This window comes from Nyctereutes procyonoides, unplaced genomic scaffold (genome assembly GCF_905146905.1).
Source record: "Nyctereutes procyonoides isolate TBG_1078 unplaced genomic scaffold, NYPRO_anot_genome, whole genome shotgun sequence".
NCBI lineage: Eukaryota > Metazoa > Chordata > Mammalia > Carnivora > Canidae > Nyctereutes > Nyctereutes procyonoides.
The window spans coordinates 48,159,898-48,177,837 of NW_026575142.1; the positions used below are offsets into that span (position 1 = coordinate 48,159,898).

The 17,940-nt window shown below is 53.0% G+C and overlaps 1 protein-coding gene across 4 annotated transcripts; it reads left to right on the forward strand.

Annotated features, from left to right (window-relative positions):
- Positions 1–1,252: 1,252 nt before the first annotated feature.
- On the forward strand, positions 1,253–17,903 carry DVL3 (dishevelled segment polarity protein 3). 4 transcript variants are annotated; one of them, XM_055308175.1, is made up of 16 exons: positions 1,253–1,479; positions 7,048–7,117; positions 7,645–7,766; positions 7,890–7,999; positions 8,194–8,329; positions 8,515–8,608; positions 8,830–8,899; positions 9,530–9,669; positions 9,854–9,930; positions 10,047–10,114; positions 10,269–10,418; positions 11,184–11,315; positions 11,501–11,668; positions 14,644–14,859; positions 14,953–15,363; positions 16,226–17,903. In XM_055308175.1, exons 1-16 carry the CDS (start codon positions 1,319–1,321, stop codon positions 16,255–16,257), a joined length of 2,157 nt encoding a protein of 718 aa, XP_055164150.1. In that variant the 5' UTR covers positions 1,253–1,318; the 3' UTR covers positions 16,258–17,903. The 4 variants fall into 4 exon arrangements, with proteins under 4 accessions (XP_055164150.1, XP_055164151.1, XP_055164152.1 ...); XM_055308176.1 differs by having other exon boundaries at positions 8,197–8,329; XM_055308177.1 differs by having other exon boundaries at positions 14,953–17,903.
- Positions 17,904–17,940: the final 37 nt, after the last annotated feature.

The following is a 17,940-nucleotide window of genomic DNA, read 5'->3' on the forward strand; positions in this document are numbered from 1 at the left end:
ACTCTGAAGTTATTTATTACAAGCTTGTGTGTCTCCTTTCAGAGGAGTGAAAGTCCAGACTGAGGTCAGCCTTCTCTGTCTTGTCTTCACTTTATCCCCTGCAGCATGCCTTGCACCTTAGTGGGCACTCATTTATTAAATGAATTAAAAGCTAAGAGGTGGGATGCCTGGGTGGCTCAGTGGTTGAGCACCTGCCTTCCGCTCACGTAGGAATCCCGGGTCCTGGGATAGAGTCCTGCATCAGGCTCCCAGTGCCGAGCCTGCTTCTCCCCCTGCCCGTGTCTGTGCCTCTCTGTGTGTCTGTCATGAATAAATAAAATCCAAATAAGTAAATAGATAGATATATCCGATAGCTAAGAGGTGAGGAGATCTATCAGGGATAGATTATACCTAATTCTGGTTTGAGACTTACCGTCCCAGTCATGCACTCATTTTCATTCTTGTGCTCATTTAGCCTCAGTCCATTTATGAAGCCACTGACTGCTCTGCACCTAGAAATTGCAGTGAGGCTAGAAGAAGGAATCAGAACTCGATTCTGTTCTATTCTCAAGGAACTTAATTTGGAAGACTCGGTGACAGCAGCTATGTTTTCCAACAGACCCTAGAAGGACCATGTGAAGGTCACTTTCCCCCATGCACACCTGGTCAGAGCCACACACCCCCTCCCCCCCAAAGTGACCCCAGGCTGCTGGGGCTCAGCGCATCCGCCTCGGGTCCCGGGCCGAGGCCCTGGTGAGTCCGAGAAGGCGGCCCTCCTGGTGGTGAGAGCCGCGCTCCGCGGTCGGGGGGCCCGGGCGCCCGCCGCCAGGCTCCCCGCGGGCCGGGGACCGCAGCGCCGCGGCCGAGCTCTGCGCCCGGCGGGTGGGCGGGGCGTCCGCGGGGCCCGCTGAGGCCCCCGCCATCTGCCATCTGCCGAGAGGCCAGCGCGGCTCGGCGGCGGCCGGGGGCGGGGCTCGCGCCGGGGCGGGGCCGCGCCGGGGGCGGGGGCGGGGGCGGGGGAGGGGAGCGGGCCGCGCCGCGGCGCAGAGCCGGGAGGGCCGCGGCCGCCGGAAGAGTCGCCGTCGCCAGCGGAGCGGGGCGAGTGGGGAGCGGAAGCGGCGGCCGCGGCGGCGGCAGGCGGCGCTGGGACCCGGGAGCGGCCGGAGAACAAGGGAGCTGGCGCCGCGGCCGGCCGCCGAGCGAGGCTGAGCCGCTGGGCCCGCCGAGCGCCGCCGCCGCCGCCGCCGCCGCCGCCGGCAGCCAGCGCCCGGGCCCGGCCCGGCCCGGCCCGGCCGCCGGAGCAGGCCGCGCGCGGGCCGCGGGCCCCGAGGCCGGAGCCATGGGCGAGACCAAGATCATCTACCACCTGGACGGGCAGGAGACGCCGTACCTGGTGAAGCTGCCCCTGCCCGCCGAGCGCGTCACCTTGGCTGACTTTAAGGGCGTTCTGCAGCGGCCCAGCTATAAGTTCTTCTTCAAGTCTATGGACGACGATTTCGGGTGAGGATGGCCCCCGCCTCACCTCCGGGGGACCCCGGCCCTTCCGGCTTCTCGGGGCCCGCGGGGCCAGCTTGGACTCCCCTTGCTGCACTGGCCTCTGGCTCTACTCTGGACTCCAGGCGGCGACCTGGACATTTGGGGGGCCCCCTGGCCTTTTCAGAGGCTGGAGTGCTAGCCCCTTTAGGGACTCTCCTTTTACCTTGGGGGGGACCTAGCCCCCCCATTTTAGGAGGACGTCCAGCTCCCCAAGAGCAACCAGAGCTCCAAGCCCCCTTCACCTCCTCGGAGACCAGCGGCCCACTTAGACACACACACCCCCACCCGATTCCAGAGCCGAGTCCCCAGCCTTCCGCCTGCCAAGGGAGCCACCTTTTTAGCATAGGATTGGGGTGTTTGGCGCTCGGCCTTTGCCCTCTCCATCTTTTCAGCTCCACCACTCAGAGCCATATTTGGAGTAGTGCATACAGGGGCTATGCAGTGGGACTTTGAACTGGGGGGAGGGGGAGTTGATGAAGGGGTTTTCGGGGCCGGGTTGCAAGCTAAGCCAGCAGACCTAATGTTTATTTAGCTGTCTCCCCTTCCTTGTGGGGTGTTCAGGATATTGTTAGGGAATTGGAGTGCCTGACCCCTGAGAAGTGCCCCCTGGCCTAGGTGCTGATTTCCCCTCCAGATGGTGGCTAAGGGGGAGACCTTGGAAAGGGCCTCAGAGCCTGGATGGGAGGGCCAGGAAGAGTCTCTTGGTGTTCTTCATCTTCTCCCTGGCGGGGTCTTCTCCACCCAGCTGCAGGGCTTTGGACAGGCGGAGTTTGGAAGCAGCCACTTCCCCTTTAAGAGGGGATGGAATGTTGGAGCCGGAAGGTTCTGTAGCAGCTGGCCTGGGAGGGGGAGTCTGGCCCATCCCCTCGCCCCCCCCCCAACTCCCAGGGGACTGGGGGAGGGGGAGGCCCCCAGACTTGCCTGTCCCACACTAACTGGGCACTGGGCCTGGAGGCCTGTGGGGAAGGCTTTCCCCAGCCCTCCAGGCCTAAAGGCTGTCTCTCCAACCCCAGTCTGAGGCCTGCACTGCTCTCTGGAGCTGAGGCCTCAGAGCTGAGTGAGGGGAGACATTCTCCTTCCCTGTGTTGATGAGTCTGGCTTCTCTTCCAGGACCCCTGCCCTCTTGGCCCTAGAAAGCAAGCACCTTCTCTCTTCTACCTAGCATGTTTTGCTGTCACCTTTCCCCACGGAACTCAGGGTTTGATGAGCCCATGAGATTCTGTGTGAGAGTGCTTTGTACAGTGGGAAGTGCTATGCAGCTTTTGACCATTCTTCTGTTGTTCCTACCCTGGGGTGGGGTATTCCTGGTGTTGTAATGGTTGTCTGGCTTCAGTCCAGAGACGGACACCCCTGATTGGAAGATTCTGAAGAGGGATCGATCTGCAAGGGGTGAGAGTGAGGGGACAGATGCCTTGGCCTGGTAAGAGAAAAATAGATTTGGAAAAGAACAAGATGCAGCCTCAGGGTATGGGATAAGGGCAATCAGCTAGAGTGTGCTGGAGCCACCCTGGGACCAGATGCCTTTGAGGGACTAGGACAGGCTTGTGTCTCCACCCTTATTTCACCTCTGAACCCACTGGGCTTAGCCCCCACCTCCTAAACCTATACCTCTCTGGGCTGCCTCCCACTACCCCCAGGCTGCTGTCAAGCCAGGCCTAACTGCAGTTATAGGAGGAACCCCATTACATCTGCTCACTGTTGACTTATTGTTCTTTAAATCTACTGTCAGTTCACTCATTCTTTCTTAGCTTGACCCAATCAGTAATATGAAATCAAGGTTTGATTTTCTATTTGTATTTCTCAAATATGTTAAAAATAAATACTTAACCACTGAATTAAACATTCAGGTGCACTTGAAGCAATCTTTCATACATTAGTGGTACTTGAGTCATCTTTTGCAAAATATTATAGTAGACTGTTTTAACAGGGTTGAGAACAAAGCTAAAGGAGGAGATTTTGTTTTTATCCACAGAAGGATTATTGAGCAGGAGAGGGCTGGTAGGGCTGTCTTGTCACAGAAAACTCGTGACTGAGAAGTATATATATATTTCACTTATTTAACAGACTCTTTATATGGTGCTTCAGTGTGCATGCACTGGTCTAAATGCTTTTCAAATCTTTACTCATTCAATCATCTTAACAGCCCTATGAAATAAGCAGTAATATCTCCGATTTATAGTTGAAGAAACTAGAGCACAGAGAAAACTTAACTCAAGGCCATACAGCTAAGTAAGTGGCAGAGCTTGATTCTGCATAAGAAATTGGCTCCAAAGTCTATGACCTTAATCACACAATGGTAGGTGTTATTATTATCACCACTGAACAGATACATGCTCTCTGAGGGAGATGCTGAGCCTTGGCAAACTGTAAAGGTGATAGGGCTGCCACTTATCCTGGCCCCATGAGACCAGGGTCGGGCAGAGGCCATCGACCCCTGCTGACAGATGGGACACTAGGTTAGAGCCTGCTCTCCAGGCTCACCCTATGAAGTTCTGGTTTGTAAGGCCTGAGGACTCCCCATCTCCCATCTGGTCTCCAGAAGTACTTGTCAAGCTAAAGCAGACAGGACCCTCTTAAATGACTTGGGAAATGGAGGAAAAATAAACATTTTCAGCACTGAGGGAGTTGGTGGATGGATGCTAGAGTGACCTTGAGCCGTGGGCAGGAGCATTTTGGGAAGTTGGGCTACCAACTGTGCTGCTCCCTGCTCCACATCACATAACTGCCCAGCCTCTGGGCCTTCTACCCAGAGCACACTGCTCTTCCCTTGTCTTCCCCAGGTCCACAATTTCCCATCCTCTGCGTTTAGCTTTTAAAGTTATAGGACTTTATCCTCTTTATCCTTACACATACCAAGCTCCTAGCCAGGACCTGACACCTAAGTAATACTCAACAGCTGTCTGTCCAGTGAACACATCTGCTGCTCTCAGGTACTGACCACTTCCCACTTACCATATAGTTGTATGAACTATCCATTGGGCCATAACCTCTAAGGACAAGGTAGACTCCTGGTCTTTTTTTTTTTTTAGACTCCTGGTCTGATGCTTCTTGAGGTTTATACAATGGCAAGCGCAGGATGTAAAGCCTGCTGGGTTCTTAGTAAAGGCTTTTTAATTGAATGAATGACGATGAGTGATACGCAGAATTGTTTGGTCCCTGCCCTTAGGAGCTTACTCCTAGTTGGAAAGAGAGTGTGGAACTTGCTAAAAATTGACACGGTTAATAACAAGCTTTTATTGTAAGCCCAGATCATGCTAGGCATTCACAAATCCCAGTTACCTGGACAAGAGAAAGGCTTGAAAAGTTAAGAAACTTCTCTAAGATAGGAGGGCTAATAAGTGGCAGAATTAAAACCCAGATTTGTTCAACTCTGCTTGGGGCGTGTGTGTGTGTGTGTGTGTGTGTGTGTGTGTGTGAGAGAGAGAGAGAGAGAGAGAGAGAGAGAGTGTGTGTGTGTGTGTGTTAATGCTGTGCAACGCTGAGCCCCTGAGGCATTCATCTCCATGGTGGGAGGGGAGGACTGTCTGAGGTCCCCCAAGGCTGTTGCTGAAGATCAGCTGATCCATATGAGTCAGCAGAGTCTTGGCGACCTGTTGGTGACCCCTAGAAAGAGAGGAAACATCTGTAGCATGGAGCTGTGTGATGGGGCCTGCTGGGGAAGGGGGTGGTAGGGACTCAGCAGCAGTTTCCCACCCAGGGAGACCCTCTCCAAAGCAGATCATCTGCCATGTGACCCACATACCCCATTTTCTTTTGAGCCCCAGTTCCCATAATGGGGTGCAAGTTTCAGGTACCCTGTAGCCAAGACTGGTGACTCTGAGCTACCTCTGTGTCCCTTCTTTTTAGCACATTCTATCCCTAGGCTTTCTGCCATTATGGCTTGACCAGGATAATTAGAGCTGCTTTCCCAGGGTCTTTGTGGGGTTGGAAATGGTGGAGGAACCAGAGCTGGGTGGGAGGGAGAAGGGCAGGCTCGGTCTTCAGACTTGGCGGTGAGTCCAAGAATGTGAGCATCACAAAGAGCCAAGCACGTTCCCGGCTCTGGGCAGAAGCTGCTCCAAGAACAGGACTAGGCTTCCCAGCTTCCTTCCTTGCTATCTTCTCTCTCTGCTCACAACCCCAGGCATGTGTCCCCGATCTTGTCTTGTCCCCGATCACATCTTTCCCTCTCTGTACTCCTGGGTTATTTGACACAGCCTGCAGCCGTCAAACTTTTCCATTCCTTTCCCTGGCCCCAAACTGTAATCATGGTCTGACTTCTTGCCTTGATGCATCCCTTGAGCCAAACTACATGCCTGTGTACACATCCATCCCCTCCATATCCCACATCACTGTCTCCCCACACCCGCGCCACACACACAGATCCACATCACCTGTCACTGTATGGGGAAAAATGTGAAATACTATGAAAAGACCATGGGTTTTGGAGTCAGGAGAGCTTGGCGTTGAATTCCAACTCTGACATCTTCCAGCTTTGTGACCTGGGACAAGTTTCTCCCAGGTCTACTGAATGTTTCTCCATTTCTTTATTCATAAAATGAGGATCTTGTCCATACAATGAAGGTGATGTGAATATTACACATACTTACTACAGGAAGATAAGATGGTATAATAGGTAAGAATAAAGGCTGAAGGGATCCCTGGGTGGCGCAGCAGTTTGGCGCCTGCCTTTGGCCCAGGGCGCGATCCTGGAGACCCGGGATCGAATCCCATATCAGTCTCCCGGTGCATGGAGCCTGCTTCTCCCTCTGCCTGTGTCTCTGCCTCTCTCTCTCTCTCTCTCTCTCTCTGTGACTATCATAAATAAATTAATTAAAAAAAAAAAAGAATAAAGGCTGAAGAATCACACTGACCAGGATTCAAATCCCAGTTCTTATTAGTGGTGTGACTGTAAGTGAATCTCTGAACCTACTAAGCCTTAGTTACTGTATCTTAGCATTGCTGTGAGTATAAAAAGAAGTGATACAAGTAGCTTAGTGCTTGGCCCATGATACATGCTCAGTAAATGAGAGCAGTTTGTACTATTATCATAATGGCAGTGGAGGATGTTCAGTAAATACCTTTCCCCCTTCTCTTTCCTAAACTCATCATCCACACCTCCCAAAAGAATGTCAAGATTCCCAAGAAGGGAAAGACAGAAATAAGGGTGTGCTTTTTCCTTGTTTAGGGTCAGAGGGAAAGAATAAGTCCAGCCCAGAAGAGCTATGTTGGCCTGGGCTAAGCACTCTCAGGTTCTAGGGAGTAGCCACTCTCAGGGCAGATAACACTTTGTCAGGTGTAATTTGCAATCACCTAATGACTGAGAGGACACCCTAGGATGACACATGGCCTGGACAGGGCTGTTGTCTTCCTGGTGGTGCTAAAGAGCTGTCCCTAAGTGATCCCCACTTCTGCTCCCACTTGAATAGGCTTAGGTTAGTGGCATGATTCCCAGTTTAGGGTGGAGAAAGGAGCCCCTGAGTTAGGATTGTGAGGACACTTCCATTTCTACCCCAGAAAGCCCATTCTGACACCCCCACCCTTTCCCTGCAGAGTGGTGAAGGAGGAGATTTCTGACGACAATGCCAAGCTGCCCTGCTTCAATGGCCGGGTGGTGTCTTGGGTAAGGAGCCCTCCTTAGCCCTCTCTCTTCCTGCGTTCCTGTGGTGGGCTAGACAGAGGAAAAGCATTACTAAGATTATAGCTGGTGGGTTTATCCTTCAGTATCTGAATCTCCCCTGAGTTTTCTACCTGAACTGTTTCTCACCCCGGATTCTGTAGCCTTAGTGAAAGGTGAGGGGTGGGGGTGGAATGTGGGGAAAGAGGGGGTGAGAAACACTCATTGGAGACACAAATGTCTCCTTTGCCCTTTGAGGCACTTTGCCTGAGGTTCCAGCCAATTTCTCCCTTGGACCACTGACCCTTATTCTCTGTCCCCATCCCGCTACAATAGCTCATGCCCCCCATCCTCACCGTCTACCAGCAGTGAGTCCGTTCCTCATCACAGCTGACCTTTCACAGTTCTATCTCTTCTACCTCCATGCCCCCTGCTTCATTCTCCCCAAGGCTGCATGCCTGGCCAGAAGCCAACTATCTGCTTTTTCCCTGGTGCCCCTGTACCACACTACCCACCCATTCTATCCCCATCAGTTGGTGTCTGCTGAGGGCTCACACCCAGAGGCAGCTCCCTTTTGTGCTGACAACCCATCAGACCTGCCACCGCCCATGGAGCGCACAGGAGGCATTGGGGACTCCCGGCCCCCATCATTCCAGTGAGTGTGACCTGAGAGTGGAGTGGGCCCATGGGAGAGGGCTGCATCTGCTCAGCCAAGGGCTGGGGGAGGAGGGAGCCCCCAGCCTGCCCCCTCTCCCACCAAGTCTTCTCTTCCCTGTAGCCCTCATGCTGGTGGAGGCAGCCAGGAGAACCTGGACAATGACACAGAGACGGACTCCTTGGTATCTGCCCAGCGTGAACGGCCACGCAGGAGGGACGGCCCAGAGCACAGTGCGTCTTCCCTAAACAGATGTCTCCCCTCCCCACCCCTATACCTTCCTCACTGCTTCCATTCAGCTACCCACTTCTCTGCCCTTTCCTGAGCTCTGGATGTGCCTGCCCACAGCACAGCCCTTAGCCCAGCCCTGTGTTCTCCCTTCCCTCCTGTGTCAGCACTGCGAACCCAGCTGCCTCTATTCCCACAGCAGCCCGGCTAAATGGAACTGCAAAGGGGGAACGGCGGCGAGAACCAGGGGGTTATGATAGCTCATCCACCCTTATGAGCAGCGAGTTAGAGACCACCAGCTTCTTTGATTCGGATGAGGATGACTCCACCAGCAGGTGGGGCTTTGGGTTCATTGGTACTTTGGGGCAGGTGACCCCTGAACAGTCCTGACCCCCTCACCTCCCAGGATGGTGGTACCCTGGGAGGGCAGTGGGTTTTGCATGGGGGACTTGGGCCCCGCAGTGCCTCTTGTGGGGCAGGGCTGGGCCAGCCTGGTGGGGAACGACTGTGGGCCCCCCAGGTTCAGCAGCTCCACAGAACAGAGCAGCGCCTCACGCCTGATGAGAAGACATAAGCGGCGGCGGAGGAAGCAGAAGGTTTCACGGATTGAGCGGGTACGGGCCTGAGATGCCAAGGATGGGTGGGGGCACACTGAGCCCTGTCCAGGCAGACCCAGGGTGTTGTGCTTCCTTAGACCCCTTCCTATCGGGCCAGCGTTTGAGCCTTAGAGGGGAGGGAGTGCTGAGGGCTCACCTCAAGGAGGAGCTAGGTGGGAGCAGTGAGTTCTTGCCACCCCAGCGGCCACTGCGACAGACGGGGCCTCTGTCTATTCCAGTCCTCGTCCTTCAGCAGCATCACGGACTCTACCATGTCACTCAACATCATCACAGTCACTCTCAACATGGGTGAGTCTGGTGCAATAATACTCTTGAGCTCCTGCTGTAAGCCAGACACCAGGCAGGAGCTCAGCGAAACACAAGATAATGTTTCCTGCCCCTGAGTAGCTCTCTCTCATGAACATAAACTAGTACATAAACTGGTCATTTCCATATCCCAAGATCAGGGCTATGGCAGAGACAAGCACAGAGAGCTGTGGAAGCAGAGGATGACAGCAGGGAAGGCTTCCTGGAGGAAGTAATTTCTGATTCCTATCCCCCTTCCGTTTTTCAGCATTGCTTGTTGTTCTCTGATTTCTGCCCTAGGTACTGTCTTTAGGAGATAGCTCGATGTAGTGAAAAGAGCCCCAACCTTGGAATTTAAGTCTGAGTTTGAATCCTGGCTCTGTCACTTAATGGCTTAGAAAAGTCATCGAAGTTCTCCGAACCTCGGTTGCCTGCTTTGTAAAATGGGACTAAGAATCCCTGCAGCAGAGCTAGCAAGGACTAAATGGAAGTATGCTTGACCATGCTGAACACAGGGCCTGATTCAGGTTCAGTGAATGTTCATCCCAATCCCTTTCCCCCCTTTTCTAATAAGGGGTTCAGAATCTGGGTAGGAACCTTGTTTCCCTCTTAAGGTTGTATCACTCTCTGTAGAAAAGTACAACTTTCTGGGCATCTCTATCGTGGGCCAAAGCAACGAGCGTGGTGACGGAGGCATCTATATCGGCTCTATCATGAAGGGTGGGGCTGTGGCTGCGGATGGACGCATTGAGCCAGGAGATATGCTGTTGCAGGTACCGTTGCCCACCTGGAATGGTGGTGTGGATGGGGAGTAGGGAGATAATCCCTGTCCCCTGCACCCTGCTCATTTAGAGCCCACTTCTTGGTAGGGGGAAGACCTCTTGATCCACTAAGGTCAGCCTCCCTACTCACCTCCCCAACCCAGCTGCTTATCCCACTTCTGGCCCTCTCACCCAGGTAAACGAGATCAACTTTGAGAACATGAGTAATGACGACGCAGTCCGGGTGCTGCGGGAGATTGTGCACAAACCAGGGTATGGATGGCATGGGACATTGGGAAGGAGGGGGGCAGGAATTTCTGGCCATCATGCCAGGGGATTGGTCTAGACTCCGTGCACCCAGCTCTTACTAGGGACACCCTTGCTTTCAGGCCCATCACCCTGACTGTAGCCAAGTGCTGGGACCCAAGTCCACGTGGTTGCTTCACACTGCCCAGGAGTAAGTGGTTGGGGGACTTGGCCCTAAAGCTGGTGCTTGGCACATGTGAACCCTGTCTCTCCTTCCTTCTGTGTTGCCTGAACCCTCATACCTACCCTATTGGGCCTGGAAGTGGACAGGGTGGACAGCCCCTGACCTCTCATCCTCCCTGCAGGTGAGCCCATCCGGCCCATTGACCCTGCAGCCTGGGTCTCCCACACTGCAGCCATGACCGGCACCTTCCCTGCCTATGGCATGAGCCCCTCCCTGAGCACCATCACCTCCACCAGCTCTTCCATCACCAGCTCCATCCCTGACACAGAGCGTGAGTGCCCAACCCTGCCCCCTAGGCCCAGCAGATGCGGCCAGGTGGGAGGGACTGATTAAAGCCCACATGGAGACTTTTGCTTAAAAGTCATAGCAGGCTGGAGAGGAGGCTGAATTCATTCCAGCTACCTCACACTGCAGCTTCTTCCCTCAGTGGACACCCGACCCTCACTAAACAGTGTTTGCCTCTGAACCTGTACTGAACACCCAGCAAGCCTCAGTTTCCTCTAGTAAAATGGGACTAATGATATGCACTCTACCAGGTTCTGAGGCGAGGGATGGAGGTTTAATGAGAGGATATAAATGAAGCTTCAATTCTAGTATGTGGCATAAAGTAAGCACTCAGTAAAAAGACTGCCATTTTTACTATAGCACTCATATTATACAGTATGCTAAGCACCTTCACTTACATTATTTAGTTCTCTCTTCAAATATCCTTGCAAAATATGGGGTGCCTAGGTGGCTCAGTTGGTTAAGCATTGGACTCCTGACCTCAGCTCAGGTCTTGATCTCAGGGTTGTGAATTCAAGCCCTGCGTCAGGCTCCACATTGGGCGTAGAGCCTACTTTAAAAAAAAAAAATCCTTGCAAAATAAATATTAAAGTCCCTATTTTTACAAAGGAGGAAACTAAGTGTCCTAGAAGTCAGTAATGTGCACTCAACATTGGTCCATGATTTTTGGGTGGTAGAACTGCAATGCAGACTCCTCTCTACCTAACTCTATAGCCCCTTTCTGCCTCACCATTCTGCCTCCCACCCCCAGGCCTAGACGACTTCCACCTGTCCATCCACAGTGACATGGCTGCCATTGTAAAAGCCATGGCCTCCCCTGAATCTGGGCTGGAGGTCCGTGACCGCATGTGGCTCAAGATTACCATCCCCAATGCTTTCATCGGTGAGAGGGCCCCATGGTGGGATGAAGGGCAGGGTGGGGAGTGTTGGGAAGGGCAGGGTGGGGGCTGAAGATCTCCCTTGGTCCACTTCTATGAGCTGGAACCAGCCCCAGCCTTGTGGCTTCTGTGAGGTCAGATGAGCCCAAGTCAGGTGGGCCTCCCAGTCAAGTGGCGGCCTTGCCCCTAGGCTCGGATGTGGTGGACTGGCTATACCACAACGTGGAAGGCTTCACTGACCGGCGAGAGGCCCGCAAGTATGCCAGCAACCTACTAAAAGCCGGCTTCATCCGCCACACTGTCAACAAGATCACCTTCTCTGAGCAGTGCTACTACATCTTCGGTGACCTCTGTGGCAGTATGTGCCTCCCCGACCTCCTTGCTCGTCTCCTGGCTGGGAGTGGGGAGGTGCCCAGGGATGTGGCAGCAGACCCCCGGAACCCATGGGAAGCAGGAGTGGGCAGCCAAGCTGGGGGCCCAGCTCGAGCGCTGACCCAGGCTTCCTTCTCTAGTAGAAGCAGAGCCCAGTTGGGCCTTTTCACCTGCTCTGTGTCCCCATCTTGGGGTGGGCATTTTCAAAGTGCCTCCTCTGTTTTTGGCACCATGCAGGTTATTTCTAAGCGTCATGTTGCTCTCACTCAGTCCTCACAGCCCCCGCCTCCTCACCTTCAGGGAGATGGATCACTATCCCTATTTCAGCTGAGGAAACTGAGACTTTGAGAAGTTCAATAGTCCACCCATTCTCACAGCCAGATGAAGAGGAGTTAGGCCTTGGGTCCAGGTCTTTCTGGCTCTAGAGCCCTTTTACTTACTACCATCTGGAGCTGTGTAGGTATGTGGTGTTGCAGAAGCATTGTCCTAGCAGGGTCAAACAAAGGTCCTACGGTTGGCCCCTGATCACCCTCCCAGCACCAAGCAGGTTCCACCAAGGCCAGACCTGGGGCTGGCCTGAGGCCCTAGGTCCCCAGCCTTCTCAGACCCTTGAGGGTGGGCCAGGCCTTGGGATGAAACTGGAGAAACTGTCAGGGCCAGCTTATAGAGGGACTCTGAAAGCTGCACCGAGCAGTTTGGACTTGATCTCGAGAGAGTGCAAAGCTAATGAGGGCTTTTAAGGAGTAAAGGTGTGCAGGGAACCCCCTCTTCTCCTGAGCATGTAGATAGCCCTTGGGAAGGAAGGGGAGTCCTCAAAACAGAACAACATTGCTCAGGGCTGGGAGCAGAGGCCCACTCCCAGCAGCCACCTCCACCTCAGGGAGTCTTTGGTTAGTCCAGTGGTGCTTACTGGCTAAAGTCCAAAAACTAACTTTTAAAATGCTTCAGATTAGGATCTAAGACTGGAAAGGCTATTGCTGCAGGGCATAAGTTCATGATGGAGGGTGATAGGTGCATAGGGTTTTGAAGTTGGACAGGTCTGAGTTCAAATCCTAGCTTTGCTCTCACTGTGAACATGAGTAAGTGACAGCCTCTCATTCCCTTAATTTCTTGATCTGTAAGTTGGAGGTAATACTAGAAACTCTCAGAGCTGTTTAGAGGTTAAGACCTTGTATAATGCTTTGAGCACCATGTTCGGCCCACAATAAGTGCTCTAAAATGTTCTCCATTATTCATAAACTTAATTGATTCTAAGATGAACATTTCTTTCACATTTCAGTATCTCTGAAATTGGGGTGCATCTTGTAATTAATGGCTTCTTACTCTATCCTGTGTGGTTATTATTATCATCATTAGAAGAAGTCAGCCCTGGCCCTGAACCTCCAAGGATCCCTATAGCTTCTCAAGACAGCTGTGTTGTTCTATCCCTGGACCCTCCTGGGTCTTCTACCCATGGCCAAGGCCCCCAGAAGCCCAGGTTAGAGATATGCTGACAGATAGGTCTTTTGCTTCTCACTGGCCAGGGTCTCCTCAGCTGGGAATGTGGCAGGCTCAAAGGAAAGAGCTGGAGATCTGGGATCCCCAGGAACCCACAGTCACTCCCTTCAGGACAATAGCCTGGAGGCTGAAATAGTCACCAGCTCTTGGGGCATGAGCCAAGGCAGGCCCCTGCTTCTCACCACCACTACACCCTGCTAGCTGCAGGCCTTAACATGTTGATGGCTTGGCCAGTAGATTCCACAGACTACCTCTCCTGACCTCTTCTGTGGAAGGTTGGGCTGGCTTATTTAAGGACTTGGAACGAAGGGCTCCATCTGTATCCAGCACCTGGCCTGGAGGGCAACTCTAGTTCTCTCAGAGCTCTGGGACCTGGTATGATGAGGTGTGAGCAAGGGGTGTCCCAGCCAGGTAATCTCTTTGGTGGCCCCTTGTATCCCCTTTTAGGTAATTCCAACATTGGTCGGGGCAGCCTTGCCTTTAAGGACTGCACAGTTTACTGTGGGAGCCAGAGCCATGAAACAAGTAATGTTAATACCCTGAGATGAGTGCTGTCAAGAATGAGGCCTGGCTGGGAATGGAGTGGAGGACACAGAGGAGGCACCTAAGTTGTTCTCTTTCGGATCCCTTTCCACCTTCCACAGCAGCACCAGAAAATCGATCTGAGCCAAGGGCTTTCTTTTGTATGGGGAGGCTCTGAAAGGCCTGTTTGTTTTGGCCTATAATGGGTATATTTTTTTTTAGCCCTAGGTGAAGGGTGAGGGCAAAATTTCACCTAAATTTCCCCAAACTGCTCCCTACTCCTTACTAATGACTCACCTGGAAAGGTAAGACGAAAGTAAGCAACTCCTAGCTTCTGCTCTGGCTACAATTTGGATTGACCTCAGGTGGGTCATTTAACCTCTCTGGACTTCACTTTCCTCATCTGGAAAAAATGTGACTAATTCCCTCTTCATAGGATGGTGGTAACATTTGCATGAGTTGAAGCGCTTTGTATTATGCCCAATGACTTGCAGGTTTGCAATACCTGTCTGCTATTTCAGTTTCTCATATTCCCTTAAGTGAACAGAAGAGAACATTGCCCATCTAGTTTACTGAGGAAGGAGAAGAAACTGTCAAATACTTGGAAGGGCGCCTCCCTGGGACTGGGAGTGGGGTGTCAGCATTCAGCATGGAGCATCTGAAGTGGGGTGGGGACTCAGGGCCTTCCTGAGGAAGGTTTTTCTTGGTGTTGTGTCTGCAGTCTCCCTCTCCACCATCTCCGGTGGGTGGCACAGGGTGGGTGTGAAGAAGTGAGAGATCTGTGACCTCTGCCTCCTCTCATTTAGGGAATAAACTTCCACTGCTGTTAGTTGTCATAGTAAATGTACCTACTCGACCTAGACTGGGGACCTCTCTCCTGACCTAAGGGTGTGGGGGCAGGGCACAGACCCAACTCATCTGGCCCTCCCCTCCCCTCCACAGACATGGCCAACTTGTCCCTCCATGATCACGACGGTTCCAGCGGAGCCTCTGACCAGGACACTCTGGCCCCTTTGCCACACCCTGGGGCTGCGCCGTGGCCCATGGCCTTCCCTTACCAGTACCCGCCACCCCCACACCCCTACAACCCACACCCAGGCTTCCCAGAACTGGGGTACAGCTATGGTGGGGGCAGCGCCAGCAGTCAGCACAGTGAAGGTAAGGTGGAGGGGGTGGGGGGTGGTGCACAGCCCCAAACTGCTTCTGCAAGCTCTGAACATGCCCCACTGGGGGCCTGCCTGTCGCCTATAGGCAGCCGGAGCAGTGGCTCCAACCGTAGCGGCAGTGACCGGCGGAAGGAGAAGGACCCGAAGGCGGGGGACTCGAAGTCGGGCGGCAGCGGCAGCGAGTCGGACCACACAACCCGCAGCAGCCTGCGGGGGCCTCGGGAAAGGGCACCCAGCGAGCGCTCGGGTCCTGCCGCCAGCGAGCATAGCCACCGCAGCCACCACTCAATGGCCAGCAGCCTGCGCAGCCACCACACGCACCCGAGCTACGGCCCCCCTGGCGTACCCCCTCTCTACGGGCCCCCAATGCTGATGATGCCCCCACCGCCCGCGGCCATGGGGCCCCCAGGAGCCCCACCGGGCCGCGACCTGGCCTCCGTGCCCCCCGAACTGACCGCCAGCAGACAGTCCTTCCGCATGGCCATGGGAAACCCCAGTGAGTTCTTTGTGGATGTGATGTGAACAGGACCCCTCCCCTACTTCCGTCCCACCCCTACACCTGGGCGGCTGCGTCCCTCTCTCCATCCGTCCATCTTTCTTACTTAGTCTGGTACCTGAAAGGGAAATAAATTGAACTAAATTCAGGCGCGCTAACTGCTCGCTGGGCGCAGTGAGGGCGGGGTGCACCCACCAATTGCCGCTGCGGCCCCTAACCTGCCACCAGACCCAGCTTGTCCCTCTGCCCACTAACCGCTGCGCAGGACTCCCAGGACCCTTCATGTCACTGGGACCCGACTTGCTGGTGCTGCTCCTTATTCCCCACATACACTTCAAGAGTAGACCCCCACAGACCCCCTGAGGGCCTGTTCACCCCTTTATCCCCATGTTTCTCCCCTCAGGAACCTCGCACCTTTACTTCCAGCTACATCCACCCTTCATTAACCGCATCGCCTCCAGCATGTGTGCCAATCTCTTAACTTTTTCCCTACTCTACTGACAACAAAAAATACTTGCTTCATCTACCCCCCTCCAACTGCCCAACCCACCCTACTCCACCCCAGCCACTGCTTCAGTGCTGCATGCTAGAGCTGTGGTCACTTCCAGTAACCATCCACACTATCCCAGCCTGTGCTAGCCTTTACTAGAAGCCCAGAAAGGCCTCCTAAGTTGCCTGAGCTGCTAGTGGCTTCCAGGAAGCATAACTGTTCTACCCCTATATCCATACTTCCCCATGCCTGCTGTATGTGCTGGTTCCTTCAGACCCCTAACCCTACTAACCAGGCTCATCTCACCTCTGGGCCTGAAACATTTCTTTTCTTTCTTTTCTCTTCCCTCAATTTTTCCTGGGCCTGGAGCAGCCAAGAATTTCGGGCTGTTTGACTTTCTGTGAGCCCCCAGCAAAGGGAGGCCCAGCCTCCGAGGAGACCAGGAGCCCTGCTTCAGCAGCCCCTCAGGGCTTCCCAAGGATGTTCATCTCCCACACCTACACTTCAACATGTTGAGTCACTAGGCTTTTGTGGAGGGCTCCAAACTCTCACCTATGTATGAGAGACTCTGTTCCCCATTCCCGAGAGTGCCCCATCTCTCTCTCTCTCTCTCTCTCTCTCTCTCTCTCTCTCTCTCTCTCACACACACACACACACACACACACACACACACACACACATGTGCCTATGCAAGTTCACTTAAGCCTCAGGGCTGGTCCCTACCCAGAGGGCCGGACCCTCTCTCCCAGGTCGTAGGGCTGGTCCCCTGACTTTCCTGTCCCCTCCCTTAGAGCCCTCAAACCTCCCACACATGTCCCCATCATCCTCCTACCTGGATAAAGCTCATAAGCTGGATCTCAGGTTAGGCTCAGCAAAGGACTTCCCAAGCAACTGACAGATTGTTCTCACCCTGCCCCTTACCCCACACAACCTTCTGTGATTTCACAATCACTATGATACCCCAGAGAAAGGTTGGGCAGGGGGACTTTTGGGAATCCTGAAGTGCTAGGTTTTATTTTTTACCTTATTCTCCAGTTTAAGCAAATCATGACTTTCTCTTTAAGCCTCTTCTATAAATTCCCCTGGCTGACCGAGGCATCTGTATTTTTAGGACTGGGGTGTCAAGAGTAGGATTCAGTCTTAAGCTCCAGGCTCTGGGGCAAACCAGGGTAGAGATATTTTGGCATTTATTCATTTAACAAGTACTTCCTGGGGTATTTGGTGACCAAGGGCTGTGTTGGAAGCATGACTCAGTCTTGCCCACGTTCTAGGAGCTCTAGATTTGCTCCCAACCAAGGCCATGGCTTTCTCCCACCACTACAGGACTGGTTCCTATACTTTTCCTTTTCTGATTCTGCCTTGTTCAACTCCCTTGAGAATTCCTCCACTATTGCTCATGCCTTCCATGTTGGTGCTCCCAGTGTTCCATCTTTGGTTCACTTCTCTTTCCTCTAAGTTTACTACCCAAATGGTGTCATCTATCCTGATGTCTTCAATTGCCACTGATACACTGGTGATTCTAAAATGCCTATCTCCAGCCACAACTTCTCTCCAAATTTTAGATCTGTATTATCCACTGGACGTCACCATGGACATATCTATATGGACTCAACTCATTTCCCCCATCAAGTGTGTTCCTCCTTAATTCCAACTCTTCCAGTCTACATAGGCATACCAGCTAGGAACATTTATGGACTTAAATTCCTCCCCAACTCTTACTAGTCAGCATATCATATCCATTCCACTTCAACAGTCTTTCTTGAATATGGTCCTTCTTCTCCCCCCGCCTCTACCCTAATTCATAGGAGCATGGGATTTGGAGTCAGGTTGTTCTGGGCTTGAATTCCAGCTCTACTACTTTTTGGTTTCGTGATAAGAGAGTTACTTAATCTCTCTGAGCCTCAATTCCCTCATATGTAAAATGATGATAATAATACCTACCTCACAGGGTTGTTGTGAGGATTTAAATTAGACTTGTACGAAAAGTGCCTAGCACAGTGCCTGGCACAGAGTAGAATAGGTGCTCAATAAATGGTAGCTATTATTACTACTACTATTATTATTTATTCTAAATTGGTAGGGTATTA

What these genes read in the sequence shown, in the direction of transcription:
- DVL3 (XM_055308175.1), top strand. Translation starts at nt 1,319, where the DNA reads ATGGGCGAGACCAAGATCATCTACCACCTGGACGGGCAGGAGACGCCG. An exon ending in GAGATTGTGCACAAACCAGG is followed by an intron (nt 9,931 to 10,046) that starts GTATGGATGGCA and finishes CCTTGCTTTCAG; the next exon opens with GCCCATCACCCTGACTGTAG. An exon ending in CTTCGGTGACCTCTGTGGCA is followed by an intron (nt 11,669 to 14,643) that starts GTATGTGCCTCC and finishes TCCCCTCCACAG; the next exon opens with ACATGGCCAACTTGTCCCTC.